Consider the following 26,072-nt stretch of genomic DNA (forward strand, 5'->3'; position numbering starts at 1 on the left):
TGTAACTTAGCTTTCTCTCAAAAGCTATGACAAGTTAGACTAAGCTTGACTAATCATAGAGTGGTTTGAGTTGGAAGAGACCTTAAAGCTCCTCCAGCTCCAACCCCTGCCACAGGCAGGGACCCCTTCCACTGGAGCAGCTTGCTCCAAGCCCCTGTGTCCAACCTGGCCTTGAGCACTGCCAGGGATGGGGCAGCCACAGCTTCTCTGGGCACCCTGTGCCAGCGCCTCAGCACCCTCACAGGGAAGAGCTTCTGCCTAAGAGCTCAGCTCAGTCTCCCCTCGGGCAGGTTAAAGCCATTCCCTCTTGTCCTAAATGAAAGACTACAGAACTTCTTCACTATCCTACTGTTTACCTTATTCTAGCTTTGTGTCTATTTTACTTACAAACAAAAGTGTAAGATACCCACCCTGTACATTACTATCTATTTCACATGAAATTGGGAAAAGACAAAGTCTGAAAAGCAAGAGATTGCTAAAGTCCCATTAAAAATAATACATCCAAGCAGTAGGTATAGAAAGTGAACTGATCCAAGCACAAAGGAAACGCAGCACTTTGAAGCCTATGTTTAGCTACCCAAAAAACAGGCTGAAAAATCTATTTTGAGGATTTGAGAACAGCAGAAAGGTCAAAACACTCAGCTGACAAAATCCAATCCAGTGGCCAAAAGATACATTCACTATCTGTCAGCACACGAAGCACGAGGTGACGTACACCGAGAGGTGACGTAAACCGAGAGGTGACCTCTCCAACAGCAATGAGATGTGTAAAAGGGAAGAAGGAAAGCTGAGATTTAATTCTGCTGCAGAGCACAGGCTGGCTTCGTATATATCCATCTGAATGTGTCCACGCATCTTTGTGTCACATATGGAAATAGTACGGACACCTATGGGCACAGGGCAGCAAGTGTTATATTATCTCCCTTAAAGCCTGCAGAGATTTGGATTTCCTTTTGCTGGTGACACCTCTGTGCTGATGGAGGTGGTTCCTCTGGCTTGTCCCCATCACAGTGCTTGGTGGCCCCATGCTGCAGGGTGACACTGCTCCTCTGCTCCCCACGTCAGCCAGCTGCTCTGCAAACACGCTGCAAGGCTATCAGCCATGCAGCAAGATAGAGGCACGCACGAGCAAGGTCAGTGCATCATTTGCCAGGAGGATGGCATCCAGCACAGCACAGTAGCTGCTAGCAAGTTGCTAGGCAGGGCTGCCGGCAGCCCCTGACACACTGGAGGTCACTGCAGCTGAAAAACCCCAGAGCTTTAGGAAATCATGGAACAAATCAACTCATGTGGATCCATCACCCCCGCCTTAATGAGAGCACGGATTTGCTGCAATCTCCCCAGCCTGTCCCCATCTTCACCATCTCCCTACCCCGAAAACCGGCTCCCCCATCCCTCAGCCAGTCCCACGCTGTGATAATACAGACACAAGGAAATTAAATTTAGACTCTCTCCTATCCAGATCCTCAAACCTCCAGCTCCAAGAACAAAGTAGGACCAAGAGCAGAACTGATCCTATGGGACTTCCCAGGACAACAAGGGCAGGTGCCTCTCTCTACCAAAAAACTGGCACTACCAAAGCCTGTTCTGGCTCAAAGATTCTTCTGTTCCCAAAGAAATGTTCTAATCAATTCATTAATCACTTTCAATTGATCTTCACTCTCCTTGCCACACTCCCCTTCATTTCTCTCACCTATACAGCACATAGGCATGTAAAACACTGCTGCTGGAGTCTGCAATATATTCTTGTAAAAGACATTTAATGCAGCTTGGATGCAAGGAAACACCACAATCTCTCTTGAAATTTGAGAGAGAGATAAGGTTTATTTGAGACAAGTGACCTTTAAAGTGTTGCTTGACACTCTACTCCATCTCCCAAAATAAATCACAGCTTCTGTCTTTTGTATGCCATTTTTATTGCCCAAACTGATTGTTCTTTCTTTCAGAGCTCACTAAGCATCAATACATGGGTAGGGTGTTTCTTAAACAACATCACAGCGGATGCGGGAAGGATGCGCTGGATGTGGTAGTGAACTTGCTGAAAGGGGCCTAAAACTGGCTTAATATTGGTGAATCATGTTCACTTTCTATTCAACTATGATTTTGTTTGTGGAAGAAACTTAGAACCTGTTGTTACAACTGCGTCCATACCTTGAAAAATTACATGTTGGGAAACAAGTTCAAAATCACAGTGCTCACCTGTGTCCACCTTAGAGGCTTTCAGACACAGGCTTATGTATCTGCCCTATCTTCTAGCTAGTTGTGTGCCCCAGCAGCCACAGATAGGAAAACCCCAAACAGCCATGAAATTCTGGTGAACACTCAACACAGAAATAAACTATTTACTTGCCATTTTAAACCGTAACTTCTACACATCACTTCTGAACCACATCTCACTTGATCTCACCTGAAACTATTCAATTTTCAAGCCACCCCACTTGAGATGTCTGATAACTGAAGATGCAGGCAGGACAAGATTTGCCATGCTACTGGGACACGAGTGTGAACAGAGATTTCCCAGCTAACTTATTTTAGCCTTGCAGTAGTATTTCTATCTATACCTATGGCAACACATGCTGTACAAGAAGTGATTTGCCAACTTCCTCCAAGTCTTATTCCAGAATTCTGAAGTTAATTGGAGTATAAATTCCAATACATGGTGTATCTCGCACGCTAACAGACCACTTCTACAGGCCCAAGCAGAGTGCGTCTGCAGTGATATTTACTTCCTACGTAAAGCCCATTTACTCTCAGCAGTGAAGTCACACAGAGTACTTGGGAATTCAATTAAAAGCTAATTTTGGTATAACAGGTTTTTAAGATTGTAATGCCCTGTACAAGAGAGCAAATTCCGTGAGCTTTGACGAGATGACCAACTCTTGAATCAACTCTTTTTGAGAAGCACACTAGAAGTGATTGTTAGCTTGAGGACAGCTTCCCTTTATGTGCTCCCTAGGAAGGTTTTAATACAAGTTAAGGCTATAGAAAGATCACTGCACAGTTTACAGAGAGAGAAAAGCAACCACAGAAGTCATAAGTGAATTAATGCCATGGAGAGAGAGTCCCGAGAGCTTTGTCTTTCTATTCCTCATTCCTTCCTAGATTACTTACTTTTGGATTTACCAATATCCCTATGGAAAAGCCACATGTGTGCCTTTTTGCCACAAGTTTTGAAGGCAAGTATCAGTGCTTCCTGGTACAGTTTGAATAACCAAAAAAACACATGCTGAAAAGATACAGACAACATGAATCTGCAAAATAGTCTTGACAGATGGACACAAGACACATGAATTATCTTTTTCCACATGTAAAAGAAGCTTCACCATTGCGATTTAACCTGCAACAAATGGCATGTTTAATAAACACATTCAGAAACATCCTGCAATGAGGGCAGCAGCCAAAGGACTCATCATCAAAAGCCAAATTACTACTGGAATCACAGTCCACACGGCTCTCCTGGTGTATGGTGTCCATTACAAATCCAAATTAATGGATGGAAAACAGGCAATAAGGAAGCAAAAGTTTCACCTCATTCTTTATTTGATACTCCTTGATAGCAAAGTTTTCCATCAGTTTTCCTAGGTCCCTGTAAGGATATTCACAACCGATCAATGTAGTCTGGACACAGGAAAAGCATCGGCCTCCGAGGGAACAGTGTGTCCTTTTATAGGCTGTGTAAGCAAATTTTCTGTCCTTGGTTTTACAGATTGTCAGTAACCTTATACCTTATTTGCTTTTCTGAAGCTCCCTGAAATGTTGCCAGCAAGAGCAATATTCAGAAACACCACTGGGTTTCTTTCCATGAAGCACTCGTACGACTGCTGGGTCACCATAAAACCCACCACGCGCTGCTACACCAACCAACCCTCCCACCCCTAAAGCCAGCTCTCAGCTCCAAGCCCAACTATCCCACTTTTAAGGCACGTGTATTTATTATTTTGTTTATTGCTTGAGGTTTTCCATTAAGAGCTTTTCACTGGTTTAAGCTGGAACCCATTAAAACACCCTTGGGGAGTGAACTGTGATGACACTTGGGAACCTCAGAGCTTTAGGAAACGCTCCCGCCTCAGTCTCCCTTGCACCCAAGTGGTTTAAGGGCAGCAATTTTCCTCTCCCAGACAATACAGAAAGTCTAGACCATAACAAAGAGCCAGTTAAAAAAAAGCATGTTTGCCTTCAGCTTTAAAACTTACATTATAATGCCCAACTAAAAAGACTGCTTGATCGTAGAGCTTAAAGTCATAGAGCTCTCGTCAGTGACTACATCCTTCCATTCCCTTTACATGCCATTTTCTTTTTGATACCCCTGAATGCACGATTCCTCACCCAGACATGGGAAGCTGAATTATTTGGAGGGTTCAGAGATGATGAGCGTTTTTCTGCTTAAGTCACAAGCTCCAAACCCCTACCACAGCAGAGGAAGCCTTGTCTGAGGAGCTGGAGGGTGGGATGGGTTTCCTACATGGCTCTTTCATGGACACCTTATCTCAAGACACCAGCAAGCACCCAAATGCATTGCACCATAGCAGTCCTGGCCTTTTGGAGCCCATCCCAGGCAGCATGGCCAAAGTAGATAGGACGCTGCTGGCTCTACTTCCACATACTTTTCCTTTCAATGGCATTACAGCATCCAGCTGTTTGGATGGTCTCACTATGTGCCTGAGTGTCCACCATCAGCTTGTGCATTTTCAGAACATAACTGATTTCTTTAATTAGCTCTATCTTTTCTTTCTTCACCCCACTGGAATCAGCAGTGATGCTCACTCCCCCTGAAACAGTCAGTCTCTCACCAAGCAGACCTTTCTGCATCCCTGATTTTGCTCTCATACATCCCACTCATTTCCACCTAAGACAAAACAATGAAAAGAAAAACCCCCACCTCTCAGATGTTTTTCCTTGGCATCAGTAAGGGAATTGTTTTAATCATCTCTCATACCCTGCTAGCAAAATAATGAGAAACCACCAAAACCAACTGGAGTTCTCTGAAGTCATTTTGCTGAATTTTCATTAGCCTTTTTTCCCAAGGACTGATATAAATTCACTCTGGTTTACGTTCCCCTTTCACATTCTGCTCCAGTTTAAAATACACTTAGAGCTGTGTTAATGGGAGAGGAGAAAGTTGCTCCTCTGAGATACAGAAAGAGGCCACTTTGGTATCCACTGAGAGGGTAAGACGAGCCCAGCTGAATTAGCGATGCTGACATCAGTCCTCAGCTAACTTAATGCAAACAAACCCATTTCCTCCTTCAAGACCACAGATGTTCCACCAGTGGCACAAAAGATTTCTTCAGATTTTTAAAGAGCAGCAAAGATGTCCTTTTGTTTTGAAAGCCAACTGATGGATCAGCTGTTTTCCCACCAGGATCAGACAAAATCCTGGAGCCTTCAACAACATCATGCAAACAAAACTGGTGCCTCTCCAATTATACCAACTTCAGATCGTTTTCCTTTCTAAAACATACAAAAGATGGGCTCACTGACAATATTTATGTCAAAACTTGTTTCGATTCATTAGCTACAGTACATACACACTCCAGTCATTATCAGTACTATAGACACAAAGCTCAACGAAATAATGACCAAGTTGATACCATTCACAACAGCCTCGCAGTGCCCTGGAAACCCTTGGAGCCTTCTTAAAATAACCCCAGGCTTACAAAAAAAAACCCCAAACCAACCAACCAAAACTGAACAAAAAAACATCTAAAGAAATAAAAACCCCCAGAGGCTTTTCTATGCCTCTGGCAGCCGAGAGCTTCTTGGTCTTCACGGCTCCTACAGCGCGGAGAAAATAAAACCCTCTCAAGTATTACGTTTCCTTAGTTACAATAAGGTGACATGAGGACAAAATCTCCAACTAAATTCTGGTGTCGCCTTAAACCATGCCTGCAATGCAATTTTAATTTGGTTTTCGTATGTCTAAATTATAGATTACTGCTATGCCTCAACTCACGATAACGTTAAGAGTCTGACACGCAAGCATCTGGGCTTCGGAGAAGAAGGGTAGGGGCATTGAAAATTCACCTGCAAAAAGACATACCAGTATTGATGAGAGCTCGTAATACTGGGAATATCCAACATGGAAACCCTAAGTTGCCTCTTTTTTGCTTTACAACCATCAGTTAATACAGAGCAACAGTGGAAGGTGTCCCTGCCCATGGCAGGGGGCTGGAACTGGGTGAGCTCTAAGGTCCTTTCCAATACAAACCAGTTTGTGATTCTATGACCTCTGGTCCATTCCTAGCACAACACTTTCAAAGTGTCAAGAATTGCACTTTGTTATTATGAAAATGTAACAGGAATGTTCAAATAGGCTTACGTGCAATGGCAGAGTTCAGATATTACTGAAAACTAATACAGTGCAAGACTAAAAAGAGCCTTGTCTAAATAACCGCAGTAGAAAACAAACTGTGGCAGCAGCAAGTGCTGCTGTGACTTGTAGAACTTCAGCTCCTTACAGAAGCCGTTACAACTCCAGCACCACGCAGGCAGCAGCAGTGTGACATGCGGGGAGCTCCCTCTCATCCTGAGACAGGTCCGCAGGGCACAGATATGCCAAACCTGCATCACGTTTCATCTCAGATGAATAATTTATAACCCCTTATATACACTGATTGGTAAAATGCAGCAGTGATGATGGTTCCTCTTCACACATCCTCAGGCTGCTACAACCTCACTTCACTGGAATGACATGCAAGTGGCAATCGGCTCCTGGATGCAGCTCACAGGGCTGTGAGGATGCATGGACACGAATGCTGTGAGCAGCACGTTCCCTCACAGCTCAATGCTGTAGAACGGGGACCTCATGAAAAAAAGCCAAAGGAACACCAATCTTCCATCTATGTTTTCCTTCTGTATTCAGAAAGAAATGCATTCGTGGAAGTGAGAGGAGCAAAGCAAGGTGGTTCTGAGCTGGGCTGTAGCTGTGAGCAGAACTGTAACTAAGCAGGTATAAAACAAACAAAGTCTAAGAGGAACTCAAGGAACTCAAGATAGGTAGTTATTTGCATCTCAAGAGCCAATTTCTGATAAAAAAAACAATACTTCAGGAAAAGGCTTTTTCTGTTGAAAACCAGTACAATGTGTACTTGCATTTAACTTAACGTACCCGAGTACAAGAAAATCCAGCTTTTCCAGAGTAAATGGCCACACAGCTCGTATTAAGCCATTTTTATCTTAAACTATCAAGCAAAAAGTGCATTTAAAAAGTTTTATGGAAGTTGGTTTAGAAAAGAGTTGGTTTAGAAAAGAGTTTAACTTTTAATTAATTGTAAGGAAATCATTCATCAATCCAAGCACTCACTCTTCAAATGCGCAGGGATCAGGGTACTGAGTAACAAGAGGCATTGCTCCTAAAAACCAGTATGAAGGAGAAACGATGCAATCCTGTGCAGGGAATGAAGGGGGAAAGATCAGAAAATACAGAATAGGAGAGTTCGTAAATACTCTTGAGGAGCTGGCTGAAACTCCTAAAGCTCTGTAGATGGCTAAACCATGCCACTGAAGTTCGTAGGAGGGAAGAGAACCACCAGGAACCAGAAGAGAGGAGCTCATGGGGTAATCGCCCGCTGCCTGTGTCTGCACATGGACTTGAACACTTGGGTTGAGGAGCACCCACAGGTCGTGCTCTGGGTGACGATGGGGTGCTGGGCTGGAAGTCACAGGTATGGACTAGGAAAGGCTGGAGAGAGAGGCAAGGCCAAGAGGACAACAGACGCCGTCAAAATTGACTGAGAAAAGAATCAGTTAATTCTATTTGTACTGAAAACATTTAAAATTCATCCTACCGGGGCTACTTTCCACCCTAAGTGCATTAGCAAAGACAAGGATGACACGGAATCAAATCAAGGACACACTATCCAAGCTCTGCTTTTCTTCTGAGGAGCTGAAAATAATCCTTAACTGCATGAAGGTTTCAACTCAAGATCTTGGAGATCAAATCGATGCCCTTTGGAATCAGATGATGTTACACTGATTTTACTTACGGATAACTAAAACCTGCATCACAAGCCTGTGATAGGGGAGCAGGAATAGGAAAGGGACTGAAAAATGACTCCAAGTCTTCTGCTCTAGCCCAAACAAACTTTCACAGAGCAAATGCATCTTGTTATTATGCTTCGCATTATTAGATTTTCTCTAAAGAACAGAGAGAAGAACGCCACTAAAGCCTAGAGGAAATAAATTACTGTCTACTGTCATAAGACAAGTTTAACATGCACCTGGGATCTTGAATGAAACTGTTTTCCTTCAGGAAAAAAACATTTGAGAAGCTTAGATGTTAATTCAAAAACCCTTATTTTCTATAAAAAGCACATTATCTCAAAAAGCATCCCTTTTTAAATATCCTCTGTAGATCCATTATCCAATCACTCCCTATTTTCCCCATCAGGCCCTCCTGCTACACAAACAGGGTAGCTGTGTATGCAGTCTGGGCTTGGAAAATTGTTAGGCTGTGCATAAAATTTCTATTACAGAAGAACCATATACATCTGAATCGTTAAGTTTAGAGCTCTCTTTCCAATGACTTCATAACGCATCTCCGGTTAAGAATCTAATAGCACAAAGTGCATTACAGATAATTTAACAGACACTGAGAAAGTTATGATCAGAATTCCAGAGACGATCAGCACCTTGCTGAGATACATCTGAATTATTTACATTTTCTGCTTTAAAATACTGCACTAGAATCCGAAGAACTGAGTGTAAACTGAATGCCTCATGTCCTGGTGAATACAACCAGCCCTGGAAGCAGACCTCCACCAGTCTGATGCAAAGATCCTTCACCTTGCTTCATTTTACTCCACAGACACAGTGGTTTGACAGCTGGGACCGCTTTGATTGCTGTTTGTCACAATCCTTGCTACTTATCATACTCACTAGGTTTACTTCAAGCTGCCTGTATCTATCTATCTGGTCTTAAGGTCCTTTCCAACCCTAACTATTCTATGATTCGTCTCATCTCCCAATGTCAAGCATTCCAGAAGGTGTACGGTCTCTGGGGCAAAGACCATCCTCATGTGCCATTCTGCCCCTGCCACTGGTACCTCCAGGCAAAACTGATGGAGGAACAACCATCATCTCCCTGTAAAGGAGATGGTGTGACCTCTCCTGGACATGTTTCCAAGTATCAGCATGGCTTTGAGCAACCTCTACAAGAACCTGTCTGGAAGGGCTGAAAGGTTCATACACAACGCTCACAGCTCTCTCAGCTTATCCTCCTTTTAGTAGCTCTTTAGGCAGGAAAACAGATGGCACTGATTACTGAAGTCTGTTCTGTCCCTTTTGCTCATGGAAGCCAAAAGCAACAGAGTCTCTGGGAGATGTGTGCACAATGCAATCCAGTGCAGACACCCCTTCTACTCAGGGAGCATCTTCCAGAGCTCCTAAAGCTGCTGCTGCAGGTCACTCCACAGCCACACAAATCAGCCTCCTCAGGTCAAGGTTAAGCTTCAGCAGTACTTCCCTTCAGACACCTTGACCAAAGCTTACCTGTCTGATTAGTCATATGAAACATGACTTCATTTTGCTCTGATTGAATCGAGGTATCATTACACCATCATGCTCAGAACAGCTCTAATTACAACTGAGTCAAGAGCCCATTTTCAGACTATTGTCCCATACCAGTTTAAAGGCAACTAATGAAAAAGGTTCTGGGATAGACATCTACAGAAATGTAAGGAATTATTAATTTAAGCACTGAGAAAGCAAATGATAAATCAGATGTTCACTGTTCTGTGGCAAGAAACAGTTCTAGTTTCAAAACAGTACCATAAATACCTGACATTTTCAAGTTAGAAGTTATGAAGCTGCACATTTAGAAATCTGACATCAGTTACTTTGCTATGATTATGTATTATTATAAGCACCCATCAGAAATGGATCTGTGGTACAAAGCTCAGATCAAACATAATGGAACAAACTCAGACATAGCTCAGCTCATCATCAATGTGCTTAATCCTTCACACAGTTCTCTCCAGCATTGCAGAACATCATGAAATGCTCAGTTTAAAAGTTTGGGGGGGGTTGTGGGAGCTTTGGGGTCTTTGTGGGTTTTGCAGAAGGGGACTAAAGGTGCTTTTGGGGTTTTAAAGATAAAGAACTTTTAGCTATGGATTGGAATGGAAACCCAGTTACACCAATTTTCATCAGCCATTAAAAAAAGGAAAGAAAACCCAAACCTCCCCATCCCCAATACTTATACCATTGTATCTATGAATAGTAAATGGGCGAACAAATGGCTTGACTGGCATGGCAGCAATCCACTGGGTACCATCCCCAGAGCCGACAAAGGGGGACAAAAACCTCTATCATATTTTACATCATTACTTTACCAAAGCCCCATTTGAGCATAGGGTTTCTTTTTTGTGGTTTCTCACTTGGGCCCAAACTCTAGGGGGAAGGAGCAAGCTCAGCTGAAGCACCAACGTGACTAAGCATTCCCATTTTTTAAGCAATGACACTTTCAGACCTCCTTAATAAGGGTGGTGCGGCTAAGCCGAGCTTAAGTAAACCCATCCTTTCATACGTAATGTCTACAGAGCAGGAAGGGAAAGCAGCAGAAGAGTCTACTTGAGACATGATGATGATACAGTCAGGCCAACCTCTGCCAGCAGGAACTCCAAGGTGAGGAGATGCAATTACCCGAGATGAGCAGACGGAGCCCATCTACCCCTCAAGGCAGCTGAGCACCAGCAGCTCCTTCACTGCAGGATGGGGTGGACTCAGCACACATGAAACAGCCAAAATTCACCAACACGTAAGCCTGCATGCTCACACATTGACTTTGGCAACTGCACATGGAAACCCTAAAGCCCAGCACTTTAACCCTTACGCACTGTGAGCTTCCATTTACTGATCAGCCATAACCCAACAGGGAGAACCATCCTGCACAGAGACTGCACACCCAGCTCTGTCCCTCCCCACACTATATCACTTAGGCTCTAAACTTTTTGGGAGCAAAGTCAAGAGCAAATTTCTTGCTCCAAAGTCAATGCTGCATCTCATGATGTCAAGAGCACGGGGATTGTGCCCACTGCCATCAGACCCTGCTGGCTTCACATGCAAGGAAGTTGCACAACCTTTATTCTTGCCTGCATAAACTGCAATATAAATACAAAAGAGTAATAAATAATACAGAATACACGCCTGGCCTCCGGTTTGAAAGCCAATTCCCACGTCTTTGGTGCCTGCTTCTTAGCAGTAGCATTAATAAAATACCAGCAACTCAGCTGATTTCCTGACTGAGCAAACCAAATAGTGAGAGTCTGACAAACAGTTTTTAAAGGCTTTTATCTCAATAGGTGACTTTGCCCGAATGTTCTAGATTTCATTACCTCCTTTAAGAGGAACACCCTTCCCTCCCCAGTCTCACAAAAACACTGCATCTTCAGACACACACAATTACTTGTGTCCTTTAAAGCTAATTGCAATTACATAGTTCAGCTAAATAATTAACCAGTTCCACAGTGCTGCACAAAGGGAACAAGCAGGACAGTTTCACACAGCTTGGGAATTAGAGCATCAGTGGGTTTGCACAGCAATATTTCCAAGTTAGCAAAAATCAAGCAGTCACAAAAATGCCACACTTCAGTAACACTTGCTTCATATTTCTAGACTAAAAAGCAAGCTTTACACATTTCATAAGGAAGCAGCATCTTTTTCATGGCTCCTGTTCATTTGTAAGCTATTGGTACCTAAAACAAACCCCGAGATTTCAAGGTCCCCCCTTTCTGTTTGGAAAGGATTCCATCAGAAGAGCCCATGCAGAGTCTGGCATCTCAAACCCCCGCGTGCCGCTCGGAGGAGAAGGGAACATTCAAACAGCACCACGGTTGTCAATACATGGCAGAGGAATGCAGCACAGACAAAATCTTACTTACTTTGGAGGCCCACGGTTGCAGGCAGTTGGCGTAACATCGAACAAGAAAAGCCATTTCTTAGGCTGGGGAGGGGGAAAAAGTTTCTTTCCTCAAATAAAAGCCACGGAAGGAAAATATTGAGCAAAATCCCTTCTGGATCCTCTGTAACAATCATAAACCAAAGCAGCAAACATACATGTATGCAACTTCTCAGGCTTGAATTTCACACTGAATTCGATTACAGCTTCCACTATAGCTGAGGAGTTTTCAGTATCGCAGTGAGTTAGCAGCAGCAGCAAGCCCTATGAAAATGTTCCAGTTATAACAAGCACAGAAATTGAAATCAAAATGTTTCCTGGCTTTTCAAATACAAATAGCCATCCGTTCCCCCAGGCAAGAGGCATGCACCCGAAAAGTGCTGCTAAAATGGAATTAATGCTGAAATGGATTAGAACTGCAGGTTAAAGCAACAATGCATTGAAAGGTGAGATATGAATTCTTCAAATTCCCTTTTTTCTCTTCACTCAAATGCATTGACAAGTGGCTTATCTTCGGGTCCACTTTTCGGGAACTTCACATTCATATTGTAGCTGAAATCCTGCACGGGTTCTTCAGCATCTCAGGCGATCCAGGAATCCCACAGCCTGGGTATTAAAGTTTCTTCTTTACACTCTTGTCCATCATAAGTGCAAAAAATCAGTTAGTGTCCAGATTGTAGCTCCAATATTTATGCTCTAACAGGTTTGCTCTGTGGAATGTATTAAAGCCTCTGCAATACAAACCCTTTTCTCTTTTGCTCCCCCCCCCCTTTCCTCCTCTTGTTTTAATGCAGTTTACAACTCTGCAGTGTTGCTCAGTATTCTAATGCATCAGTCGGACCCCACGGTTAATCCACGCCTAGCTTTTCCAATTAAAACATCTCTGTAACGCACAACAAAACAGTACATCCATGGCTACAGCAAGCCTGACTGCTGGAGTCCTAATTCCTACTATCTTTGCTTGCTTCTCAGCAGCTCCCTCAGGAGAAGCTCCCATCGATTGGATGCTCCGCAGCAAGATGAAATATCTAATAAGGAGGAAAGAGAGTGGGAGGGGAACGGAGCTAAAAGGATGACATCACCTGTATAGAAAGCCTTTAGAAACTGCATTAGATCAATTGGCTACTGGAGCTGCAGATGCAGCCAACAGAGCATCTTTATTGACCTGATATAAACACACAGATCGGTACAGCAACTGCTCAGCAAACCCCCCTGCATTGCATTTTATATCCTTTTATGATCTATTCATGCATATGTTGGAACTCTCAATACGTTTCCTTCTCAAAATCATTTTTTAAATGAACCACATGCATCTATTAACACTTTCCACAGTATTTATGTGGATTATTCCTCATCCCTGCCTCCAGATTTAGAAATAAGTACAATAAGTACCTGCAGCCGTTCGCATGCATGCACATACAGATACACCCAGCATCAGCTCACAACAAAACAATTCCTGCTTTCATGTATGTATGTCATACCACAGGCTCAAGGTTTTTATCCCATCCTATATACTCACAAGGAGATTTCTGTCTGGAATGAGAACTAAATTTCTTATTGGAAGGTGACATTTATAATTCTCAGTATTTTAATGGTTTTGAAGCCACGTTAAAAAGTTTCAGTGGGTGGGTTGGGGTTTTTTTTCCCCTCAATTAAGACCAATTCTAACCCAAACCGCCTTAATTCTGCTGTAGTCAGTTGAGATTGATCATTTCTCCTTGCTGCTAAAAGCTGCAATATTTGCAAGCAGCTCCGTGCTTGGAAGGCAGCCCAGCCTGCTGGAGAGCTGCTCCCAGGAAGCACCTATGAGATCCCACACCTTGGAGCTGGGGCTGCCGCCGTGCTTTCCATTCCTAGAAGGCAAATGACTTCTGCTACTGTGCAAGGAGGGAGGAAAGCATGGAAGAGGGAGGGGACCTGGGCTGCTGGCTCTGTGAAAGCCATTATCTAGGACTCTGGATCATTTACTTCAGCTACAAGAAGGGCACTCACTGCTTCTCTCTTCCTTTCTTTGGAAAGCATCTTCATCACCATATATCTCATTATTCCCGGTTTGCATCAGACTTGAGGGTGATTCTCCAAGACAAAACTATGACTGATAGCCACAACCTCCTGTACAGAAGAAAAGCTTCCAAAGTGACCCAGGGGCTACGAGAGCCAAAAATCCCTTTTACCGATTACTGTGCCAAGGGACACATGGACGAAGGTTCTCACATTTGTGATGCCAAGTTATACCAAGAGGACCCCCCCACCCCACCTCAAACCAACAGCTCCCTTCAGCAGTCATCCAGAAGCTGAATTCTTCCCAGCAGATAAGCCAAGTGATGCTGGGACTTGCACCTTAACTAAGAAAACAGCCTCCCCCTTCCTAAAACTGTCTAAAAGAAAACAACAACTGGTATTAAATGTCTTAATTTACCTAACCTCTATCAGATAATGAAAATAGTAACACATGCATTGTAAATATTACTGGGTTTACTTTGTATTTAAAGGAATATTTGAACTGCATTCCTCCATTTGCAAAATGTACAAACGCAAAGTCTATTTTATTAAAAGCTAATTACTTACTTAATTAATTAAAAGTAATTACTTCAGATCTCCAAAATGCACCACAGCAGCTATACAAATAGCTGTTTCTTTTCCTGTTCCTCCAATACTGAACAATAGGCTAGACACGTCAGCTTCACCTTGCAGTGACTGTACTGCATCCCTTCTCATCATTCACAACTGCATTCAGAAGCATCTTCAACATCGAACTGATCAACCTTCAGCAGCAATGAGCACTCAAGTACTTTCAGGCAGCGTTACCTGTGTTACAGTCATCACAACTGATAGCAAAGAGAAGAGAAATCCCACCCAGCTAAAGGAAACCTCTCCCTGCCTGCACGCCCACCGATAGCACACCAACTCCATCCCTGGCTAACCGAGCAGACATCCGCCTCCCACCCGCGACTTAAAACCCGCCGCAGCGGGCACGGGCTCCATCCCACTGGGGATCCTGGCAGGGACGCTGGGATTTCACAACGACGGTAAACACGGGCTCAATAATGGGAACAAAATCCCATTTCCTCCCAGTTTTGCCTTTAAGTGGAGATGACATCATCGCTCCGGCCGTCCTGCCAATGAGCAGCAACGGCAGTACCGCGGGTCCCGGGGGGCTGCGGCCGCCTCTGCCCCAGCCCTGAGCACAGGGAAAACCTGACCCAGTTCCACACCCGGCTTCTGGGGCATCCCCCCCACACACACACTCATTGCCGCTCCCTTTAGGGCTTGGGTTTTTAACACACGCATGGCTGCAGCCCCAGCTCCCTGCAGCACACGCTGTGAGTTGTTATACATCAGCTGGTTTTATACATCTCAAAACTGGAGCAACTGGGAGATGGAAGGAAAAAATAATCTAACACAAAGGCTGCTCCACAGCAATCACAATACTTGGGAAGAACTGCAGGATCGGCGGGAATTGCAGACAGTAAATCACCAGTCTTATTTCTAAGCCAGATTCCAAGTTTTCACAGCATCTTAAGGAAAAACCCCTACGGTCCACAGCCTGTGAATTAAAGGTGGTCTTTGTTTCTTCACAACAATTTCTTTCCATGCTTGAAATACCACTCCATACATCTCTACACATCATTCCCTTTATCCTCCCCTACCGCTATGTGAATCCTGCCGACTGTTGAATAAATCTGCATGTTCTAATCGCCTAACAAGAGCAAGTCACTGAAAAATGGGATGTTTTTAGAAGGGTAGAAAGGCCTTTCATAATTTAAACGCACGTTCAGCAGGATCAGAGCCTCATTTAAGGACACCACAAAGTGAAGTTGTGCAAAAGCAGAGCCCTCGCGGCTGACAGCGAAGGACCTGTCAAGCAGCACGACTTCTGATCCATCAGGGAGAGAAAAGCCCATTGTGCCGTGCCGGCGGGAGGACAGCGCCGAGCTCAAAGCCATCGCAGCTGAAAAGGCAGAAGCCACCGGCGAGCCGAGGGGCCTGGGTCAGGGATGTCTGTCCCCCTGTCCCCTGTGACCACTGGCATGCTGTCCCCTGCTGCTGCTGCAGCACCCAGCTATGAGCTGGTACCTTCACTTCTTCATACCCCCCATTTAGAGCACAGCAGCGAAGGTAGCATCCTGCCTCCGAGCGCACAATGAGGGCTGGGGAAGGAGCCCAGCTGCGTGGAAAGCAATCTGTCACTGCACACACACGGGCAAAGATGGTCCAGGCTAAAATAATTCATTCTAATACAGTTTTGGGAGTGGGAACTGCCAGTGTAATGCAGAAATATTTCAGCATTAAGGGCACCTGCATCGAGAGGTTATTTCAATGTATGTGAGTGCTTGAAGTGTTTTGGGAAAGGCGGGTGGATGGAGGCAGAGCCAGCTGCAGTGTGAGCTGGATGCAGCCCTGGCTATGCTGGCACAGCTCATTCCGTGTCACTGGCACGCTCCTCCATTTGACTTCAGCATCATAACGAATCACTGCACTTTGACTGCAGGGTTTGCCCCTCGTTAGGGCTCCTCGGGAATCCCTGTTGAAAGGGGAAAAGAAAAACAAAAGGAAAACATTCCAACTCTCCACCCTGTTCCGGACCCTTTTGGGAAGCAGAGGCAGGGAAAGCGGCGCCTGTTCCCCCTTCAGGGTGACATTCCATGGTGTGACCGCATCCTTACAAACATGCCTTTCCACGGTAGCACTTACTAACAGGCTGGAGAAAAATCCTACTCAAAGATCTGTAAGGCTCACAAGTAGTAGGAAAACACACTACATCCTAAGGGAGGGAGCGAGGGAGAGCGGGAGGGAGCGGGAGAGGGAGGGCAGAGACTGTCATCATCCCCGAAGTGATGTAAGCTTCTAAATATAGCACCAGCAATACAGAAGGAACAATAAAAAAGGCACCATGGATTCAATTTCTCCACCGCTTTCGCACTACCCCAACCCTCTTTTCTCAGCCGCTGTGTTAAGCAGGGAAAGGTCACCTCCTATTTGCAGCGCTCCAGATTTATGTGGTTTTTATAATACTTCCTTAAATATGTTTACAAATTGCAGCTCTCTCCTGCAGATCTGCTGGTGCACACTCGCTCTGCAGAGCAGGGCAGCAGCATGATCAGCATGGCAAACAGGGACCACGCCAACACGGGGGGAGAAAGGGAAGCCCCCTCTGCCACAGACTCAAACAAGAAGTTCATGTCTACGGTTTGAAGTGAGATGAATCATTTCACGCTCCTCCCTTCCTTCCTGACATCTCGTTCCGGCGAGGGGTGGGGATGTTTAGGAAGGTACACAACCCGAAATCCTTGGTGATGGGCAGGAGGGGATGCCAAACCCAGCAGGGTCGGTTTGTGGCATGGAACCCACCCAGAGGTACCGAAAGGATGATAGGGCTCTAATAGCCCACAGCACACTCTCCCAAACACACTCAATTCTGCCCACAGAACGTTACCTCCATCTAGTCTCAAAACTGAAGTTCCAGCCCAAGCCTAACACTGGCCTGGCCTTAATTTCATCAGCTGCCACCTACACGGTGACCTGTTGGAGCTTCACACTGGGAAACTGCAAAGCCCACCAACGTATCTGTTCATTTCCATGCCTCAAAACTCAGTATGAAAGCCCAAACTAAATACGCTTCTTCCCTCATGTATAAAACCTGTGTCTCGAGTTAGAATGAGCAGATGAAGACTACTTAATGTGGGAGACCATTAAAGTAGAAGGTGTTCAACCCCATGCGAGGGGGTTGGAACTGGATGACCCTTAAGGTCCCTTCCAACCCAAACCAGTCTGGGACTCAACTTAGAACATACGGTACCAGCACACCTCTCAAGCAAAAAGTCTGTGATTAAATGACCTTGAGAATAACATTAACACCACAGATGAGGTTAAAAATCATTAAAATGCCACTTCCAATATTTCTTCTGTCATTTTCCTCAAGGGCTAACACCAAACTGGAAGCCTGAAAGCAGGAAAGGGGGAGGGATCTGACTCCTGCCACATATCTCTCTAAGCAAGGGTGGTTTTGAGCAGTGAACTCTCATTTATCAGTGGTCAGGACATGCAGCCTGAAGAGCATATGTGACACAAGCATCATCTCAGGCACGACAGCTCATTAACACTTTTACTCCAGGAACAGATCCACGTCTGGAGGAACCACACTGCTTTTCTATGGGTGGAGTCCCCACCACCAGACTTGCCTGTGCTCAGGTGTTAACTCCATGTGCCAGCATCTCGGCTGTGCCTGGATGCAGGCTGGGACCCGCCAGGCAGAGCACAGCCTGAGCTTGGTAACAGTGTGAAGAGGGGAAGAAGAGGTGGGTAAGGCACTGGCAGAAGTGCTCCCAAGGGGTTTACCATCAGGGTGACCACAGCACAACACAATGACCACAACACAACATACAGATCCCTAAAACAGCTATGCTGGGGAAGCACCTTGCCGCCCTAGAGCAGCTCCACACTGGATGAAGCACCACAGTGTAGTGATTCCCAAAATTCCTCATCTTCTAGAATGATCCAGCCCTTATCACCTTTAGATACCCCCAGCATCACTTGAGGTCCCTTTCACTGAGGGCAAAACATGCACAAGCCCTGTTATTCTCACCCAACCTAAGAAACTGATCTTACCAGATAAAGCAATGGGTGGGCAGATGCTGTAGCTACGCTCCAAGCTAACAAACCACAACTGCTAACCAAACCCTAAAGGAAACAAAAATCACCAAGACAATACCAGCATTGTGGCTACATTACCTCAAACTAAAAGCTTCATCATATAAGAACAAAAAACTTTAATACTCAGCAATAGAAAGCAACTCCGACTTGCAAGAGCAAAGTTAAGTATCAACAAGGAATTGAGCCTTAATCATGGCCCCATTTAGCCAGAGACTTCATTTAATCAACTATTTCAAGTATTTCATCTGTCAAATATATCCCCATTAAGAAAGTCTCCACATATCAAATGTAAAATTACAAATGCTGTTAAATGTCATTAGATAGCAATCAGTTCTATGCCAAAACCAGAGATATTCTTTTAGCTATTCTCTTGTACAGACAGTGGTTTTGATGCCAAGTTTTTCAAGGAAAACAGGGCATCCAAATGCTTGCTTTATGCATTGACATTTTCTGATGGCAATTGTAACTGAAGCATTGCTCAGGATATTCTCAGTCCTTAACCTGGTCCAGAAGGCTTCCCAAGAACAGGAGTCAATACAGATTTCCGTACCACTTTAACTCAACGTTGAAAACATCACCAGCACAGTGCTTTAAAGAAGCCCCTCTGTGTTAGGTGACATTCAAGCCGACAACTCAGACTTCCAACTCTTCAGGATAAAACCCAAAATGACCCTTCCACTCCTCTCTAAGGAATGATGAGCCTAAAGCTAAGCGAAAGGTTGAGCTGGCTACAAATGAGAATACACCCAGGCTGGTACGCTTCAGTTCAGCATATTGAAGAGAAACAGCCCAGATGGAAGACAGGAAAGAAAACAGATCCACACGTGCCACCACCTCCCTGCGTGCAGGAACCAGCTTGCTGGCTGCTTTGCACAAGAAGCCACTCAGTTTGTCATTTCAAAAGCCTAAAACAATCATATCCAAAAAACAAGGATCTGACAAAGAACTGCAACTCAGACACAAAAGGGTTTCACAGCCCCAAAAAGCCTGATGTGCCTTTCTCAGGTGCAGAGCACTGCTCTCCATCATCAACCACCCGGGCGACGTGAGCCAGTCACGAGCAGTGGGCACAAGCCTCACTCATCGCTCTCAATCTCGTTTGCATAAGAGGCTGCTTATAAAGAATTAATGACTTTGGAACTGCCACCCAACCCCTCAGGCTCCATCAAAACACAGACTGACTCTCAACGTGCCACAGAAAACATATTCTCAGGCCTTTTCCAAGGAACTGAGCTCATTTCTACCATGCTACGCACTGAAAGAAGGAAGAAGAACTGGATAAATCATTGTGCAGAGAGCACATTATTGAAGCCTTTTGACTTCTTGTGCATGGTAATATGCAGGATATCCAGATTTGTTTCTACCACAAGGTGCCACGGAGCAACAAAAGGCCCAACAGAACATCCCTCCTGCAGCACTGCCAGCGCCAGGTTAGGTCAAGGTCTCAGCAGCTCTCTGGTTTGATCCCCTTTAACAGAGCAAAGAACATTCCCGGCAAAGCACAGACTGTGCTTGGGAGCAGTTCCTAAACAGTTCCAGGCTTCCTGGTGAAGCTGCTCAGTTCATGATGTGTTTGGGCTGCAAGCAGGGAGTAAGTGTGAAAATACCCACGAGTTGTTCTGGAATCATCACACAGACACGTGCCTGCAGGCCAAACAGAGGGCAACACAGACCTGCTGCAGGGATGATATTGGGATCACAGAGCTGATCATCACCCCAGATTCCACCAGCACCTGGGGACGAAGCAGTTCTCCAAATGAGTGCTCGAGACAGAGAAAGGCTTAAAAAAGGTCTTTGCAGCAAGAGCATAGCAGAAAATGATGATGGAAGCACTGGGAGGAAAAACAAGAGAGAAAATTCCTCCAAAGCCATTGGCAAAAAATGCATGAGCCCATGTGGCAAAAATCAGCTGCTGCTTCAGCTGTATAAAAGGTAAAAGATGGGTAAGTCAGCCCTGTGAGCAACCCCACAGTGTAGCTCTTAACAGTAACTCAGTACCTTGTTCCAGGACTGAAGCTGGCAGTCTGGCAGAGCAGGGAGATGCCCCTCTGTCCATCCATCCATCCTGCAGGAGAATGATGCCGCATCCCAACACAGCGCCCTTGCCCACAGGCAGGTTTGAAAAGAGCTGTACAGCACTGCCAGCAGCCAGACTCAAGTCAATACAGGTGCTCACTTAAAATAAACCCTCCCTGGTTTCAGTTTGATGTAGTTTCACTTGTGCATCACTCTTAAATGCTGTTAAACAGCTGCACGTGTCACCTCCGAATTGAGGTGATTCCTGTAATTCACGGTTTATATATAACCTGCTTGTCGAGTGCCTAAAACCTTCAGGGAAACTCTTGAATGCCAGTTTTGAACAACTACAACCACCCTCCTCATAGATAAATTGGGGTTTACAGGTTACATCTGTTATGTCTAATAAATAATTTTATCTGAAAACCGCAGATTTTAACCAAAGGGCAGCATTCTCAGCAAGTATTTTCTCAATCTGTGCACAGACTGCCCAAGCCGTCACTCTTGGCAGACGCTCATTAATCGATTTAGGGAAGCACCAGTGGTCTATGGAAATTCCTGGGAAGGCTTTTAATGCCCAGCACACTTTGAGGATTGGGGTTTTGTTAAGGACCATCATAACCAGCGCCAGACTTTCAAGGAGTCCTTGACAGTCACATTGCTGACAAAATGAGCAGACAAAATCAATACATGAAGTATGAGTGAACCTGCATTTGGCAGCTTCCCCCTTGCTTCCAAGAGGCAAGGGAAGCGCGCGAGGGCACTGCCTGGGCAGATGATGAACACGGGTTCCCAAGCTGGACACCACCAGGACCCTGCTGGAAGCTGTCCCCAGTGTCACTGGTGAAGCAGCATTTAGCCAGGGAAGCAGACACCTCTGACATCGCTTGTCACGACTGCTCCATCAGCCCCTGCCTCTTCTCTGCTCCTAAAGACCTGCCTGGAAGAAAGCCAGGGGCCCCAGACATGCACTTGCACAGAATCCCAGCCTGGTTTGGGCTGGAAGGGACCTTAAAGCTCATCCAGTTCCTAGCCCTGCCACGGGCAGGGACACCTTCCACTAGGGCAGCTTGCTCCAAGCCCCTGTGTCCAACCTGGCCTTGAGCACTGCCAGGGATGAGGCAGCCACGAACCTGAAGTCATCTGCTCAGGAAGTGAACATGCTGCAGACGTGGCTTATTTTTGATCACAGGAGCAAGAACAACACTTAAAATGGCAGGAGCTGAGCAGAGCTACAAGAGGCGACGGCGCACGTGGGCTTTGCAGAGGTCCTGTCAGCAGAGGCTCTGCACACACTGCTGCTCTCAAGCACCCTGACCTGTGTGTGGGGACCTGACCTAGGCCACCCAATAGTTGAGGATTAGAACAGGGAAAACCCTCATGTTGTAAAAACAGCACCAGGGAGAAGGAGCTTCCACTATCTCTTTGCATCGCACGACACCACCGGAAAGCTACCAGTGACATTCATTTCTGTACCCACAAGTACACAGCAGAACTCATTTATTTCAGCAAGACCCAAAGTTTCTCCTGATTTGTTACTGAGTAAAGCTAAGATTCTCTCAAGCATTTTTTGAAGGTGTCAGAAAGAGGAAGCGTGGACACAAACACATTGAAAAGCAACGAGCTGTGACAAGCATCATCCTCCAGCTCAAGAACAAGTGATTTTGGCCACAGCCTTGTGAAAACTAATCCCAACAAAGAGATGCCAGCGATGCTGCGTCCAAGTTCACCAAGGGGCAGCTGGAGGCATCCTGTGTGCTGGTCTGGGTTGGTTTAGATCAATAAAAGGTACCATTTCAGCAAGTCTACCTGGTGGTTAAAAATAGATTATAAAAGATCCATAGTGTTTTATAGCATTTAAAAGGGAAAGGATTAGTGACGGTAAAGCACCTAATGGGCTTGATCCAGGGCATTGAAATGTGACTAAACTTCCTACAATTGTGAGCTACCCTTCAGTAACTCCAGCCTCTGACAGGATTACATTAAGTAATGATCAAAGAACAAGAAACTTGCCACTCAAGCAGTCCTCAGCGACAGCTCCTCTGAAGATAAATGCTGCTACAAGGCTCCAGGAAAATTCTGACATGATGTGAGCATTAAGATAGTGTCCGTAAAACGTAATATTATAATAAATCTTTTAAACCTCATCATCCTCCTCCAAGGGTTTAAAAGAAGTAAATTTGCATCTCTGAAAGAGGGGATTACTACAAAAGTTTGGTACCAATTTCTTTATTCTGTTCTACAATGAACTAACATTTGAAATGCTGTCACAACTGCGTAGAAATACACACTGCATCATACACACGTTGTTTTTAAAACACAAATATTCTTCATTTAAAGAAAAAAAAAATCAGAGACAATTGTCCAAAACATAGGTAGGTAATAAATTAGAAATACTTTATTCAAATAAGGTGAGATTTGAGTAGAAATTCGTATCAAACTATTATACCCCATTTGGTTTCAATCCCTGCAGGACATCCAAGTGCAAAACTTAATGTCTCAGGGTTTATTTTTTTACTTGTGAAGATAAATACTTGAACCATTTACTTGCCCATTACTTGATCCAAGATCAAAGCAGCAGTTTAACTGTTACAGAGCACCAGAACTACCATTAAAGGCTCTTCTCCTGAGTTGCTGGTCTAGCTGTCAGTGAGTAAGCACTTCTGTATGGCCATCAACATTTGGGACAGCTGAACAAAGATGATCACACCTTTACCTTAGGGATCTCCCTGGCCATAAAAAGGAAAACCCCAGCATCAATGGAACCTTGACCCAGCTACTGCTCACCCCTGTGGATTGAAGCCAGAGCTCAGCTGGTCACGTTAACAGGAGTGAGTCTAACGTACTTCCTTGCGTATCTACTGCAAGAACAGATTCACGTCACTATGCACTTTGAAGATATAAACAGAAATACAAACCTGTTCAGTTTGAGTTTGAACACCATCAGCATATGTTCACTGAACTTCCCTGGGAAAAACAACCTTAAATACCTATTCTGCAGGAGAGCAGTGCTCTTGTGAAATAAAACTGCTCTACAAACCACAAAAGCCTAGTAAAGGAGTCTGAATGGTAACTCCTTCACCAAAGAAACCAACCAGATGATCCATTTTTAATATTAGTTCATTCAAAGGGAAAATAAAAAAAAGAAAATAAATGAAGCCACCCACAACAATGTGAATGTCTCCTATCGCAAAGATGCACAGTTTAAGCACATACTAGGCCTCTTAAGTAAGAAACATGAGTCAAAGGAAGAGCTTCAAAGATGGTAAAAATCCTGTAAAGCATTGCTTAAAGTATCTGCGCACAAATCTTTGCTCCATGGCCAAACACAAGGATGAGCTCCAGCAGTAACAAGCAGGGAGCTCCCTGGGAGAAGCAGCAGCATTATAGCAGAGAGGAAATGTGCTGGCCAGTCTGTAAACAGTTTTCCCCACTCTGGCAGGAACATTATTGTGAGTTCCTGTCAAATGAAAGTTTCATTCAAGAACCCTCATCCTCATCCTGCCCATTCCCACAAGGGCCGACACGAAGGCCTGCACTACAAAACCTGTTTTTCAAGATCACTGACATCCAATGGTCACACACAACCAGGCTCATACAAGTAAGAGTTAAACCAAGGCACGGAACAAACCATACATCAGGAACATTCATTATTTTACCAAATTATAATGGAATATGGGAAAAAGAGAGGCACCCAATTTTTATTTACTTGCCAAAGAGGCAGCTGGTTATCGTGTTCTGATTTCTTAGTCATCTGTTGAGTTACAAATTACTTTTTTGCTCCACCAAGTACTGTGAGTATGACACTTTCCTGTTAGAAGCTTACAATCTACACAGCAAGGGTTGGGATTTCAATTCAGACTGCTGAAAACCCAACAGCTTGCAGATTTGCCATCAGAGAGGAGGTTGTTTACTCCTTGCCACTTAGCTCTCACTTATCCAGAAAAACACCTAGCAGTGTTAACGGGCCTCTTTAGATATTCCAAATTAACTGACATAAAAGCAGATTTAGGAATGTGCTGTTGATTTATGATGTTTTACCATTTGCCATCAAATGCTGATATCAAAATATATATACATTTGTAAATCTGAGAAAGCCACTACATTTGCAACAAGAATCTATGTGCAGAGACACGTGTGCACTCTATGGTGTTGGTAACAAAGGAATAAATCAAGATAAAGAAAAATCCTAATGAGGACATCATTTGTTGACTGATCACAATCCTGTGAGGATACCACACTGACTCCTTGCATCAATAACCGTCAAGCTCTGAAATCATTCAAGCATGTAACTTGGTCTTTCTTAGACCAGAAGATGCTAAGTCCCTTCTCACGTGCTCCTACAGGCAAGTTGCGCAGGTACCATTACCATCACTGCTCCTGGGATTCTCCCCGTCTTAGCACTGAAATCTAAGAATTACTTTCTGTGTGCTTATGCATTGTCACAAACACCAAAGAGACAGATTTTGTCATGCATAGACCGCAATCTAATTCCTAATAAAGCCTCATGCACGACTGCCCCGAGTATGAGGATCCAACATCTCATTTCAGCAATAACTAATTCAACGCCTTACTAACGATAAAATCCAACCCATGTGACAGTTCTTGAATTGAGATGGCAGAGGTTAGACTTCAAGCAGCATATTCTCTTCCTGTCACATCAACAAGTGCTCCTCTGTGAGTAGAGCTTGCTTTGTGTTGTAAGCAGACATACTAATGCTGGGAGAGTCTGGTCTAGAATCACCACCTGCAGTCCAACAGCTACCAACATGCAGTAAAACAGCAGTTAGTCCTGAAGCAGAGGACATCTTTTAACTTTATATGTATTCCATCAGGTGTTTTGAAGTGTATCAACTAAGAAGCTTTGTACCTTTTGGGGAGACGAAAAGGAAGATGGGACAAGAAAGCAGAGAAATTGGATTTGTTTCTTTTCTATGCGTGAAGACTGCTCAGGGTTTGTGTACTTCCAGCATTAGGGCTGGGGTTTAACCTTTGATTTTCAAAGCAAATCACAGTATCCAGAACAACTGTTTTCAACAAAATAATTTGTCAAGATCGCATGTATGTATCCTGCTACCAAGCAGGAAGTTTATATGCAAAAAATAATGTGAGCAACCTTCATAAAAGCCTTGCAGCCCTGAAGCCACAGCTGTACGCGCCTGCACACAGCGCTGATTGCAGAGTCTGTGATGTTGAAGACTAGCAAGTGAGCTGCCGTTACTCATTTGATGCATGAATTACCACTGTACTATTTTTAAGCAAGTAAACATGAGGAAATAGGACAGTGTTAATACTGAAATCAACTGCATTTGTGATTGAGTCAATTCCAAACCACAGTTCAAATTTATTAAGGAAAAAAAGAAAACCAATTCTTACATCTTACCAAAGGAACTCCAGGTAAAATGAACAAAAAACTAACACAACCCAAAACCGACCATTTCTCTGTCCAGCCAACACATTACTTACGGTGCTCAACTGAAAACCCCACCATCAAAAAACCTCTTTT

The 26,072-nt window shown here is 44.4% G+C and overlaps 1 protein-coding gene across 7 annotated transcripts in view; it reads right to left on the reverse strand.

Moving 5' to 3' along the window:
• RAPGEF6 (Rap guanine nucleotide exchange factor 6) overlaps positions 1-26,072 on the reverse strand; it is a 113,527-nt gene that overhangs the window by 45,108 nt on the left and 42,347 nt on the right. The window contains exon 1 of one of the 7 annotated variants that reach the window (XM_061347824.1): positions 11,880-13,055. The exons of the other annotated variants lie outside the window; for them this stretch is intronic. Coding sequence (XP_061203808.1) covers positions 11,880-11,933 — 54 coding nt within the window. The 5' untranslated portion in view covers positions 11,934-13,055. Of the gene's footprint in view, positions 1-11,879; positions 13,056-26,072 lie in introns of those variants that run through there. 7 annotated transcript variants of the gene reach the window in all.

Source organism: Neopsephotus bourkii, unplaced genomic scaffold (genome assembly GCF_033783945.1).
Source record: "Neopsephotus bourkii isolate Nb327-2 ecotype Australia unplaced genomic scaffold, CSIRO-AGI_Nbou_v1 NB_52, whole genome shotgun sequence".
NCBI lineage: Eukaryota > Metazoa > Chordata > Aves > Psittaciformes > Psittacidae > Neopsephotus > Neopsephotus bourkii.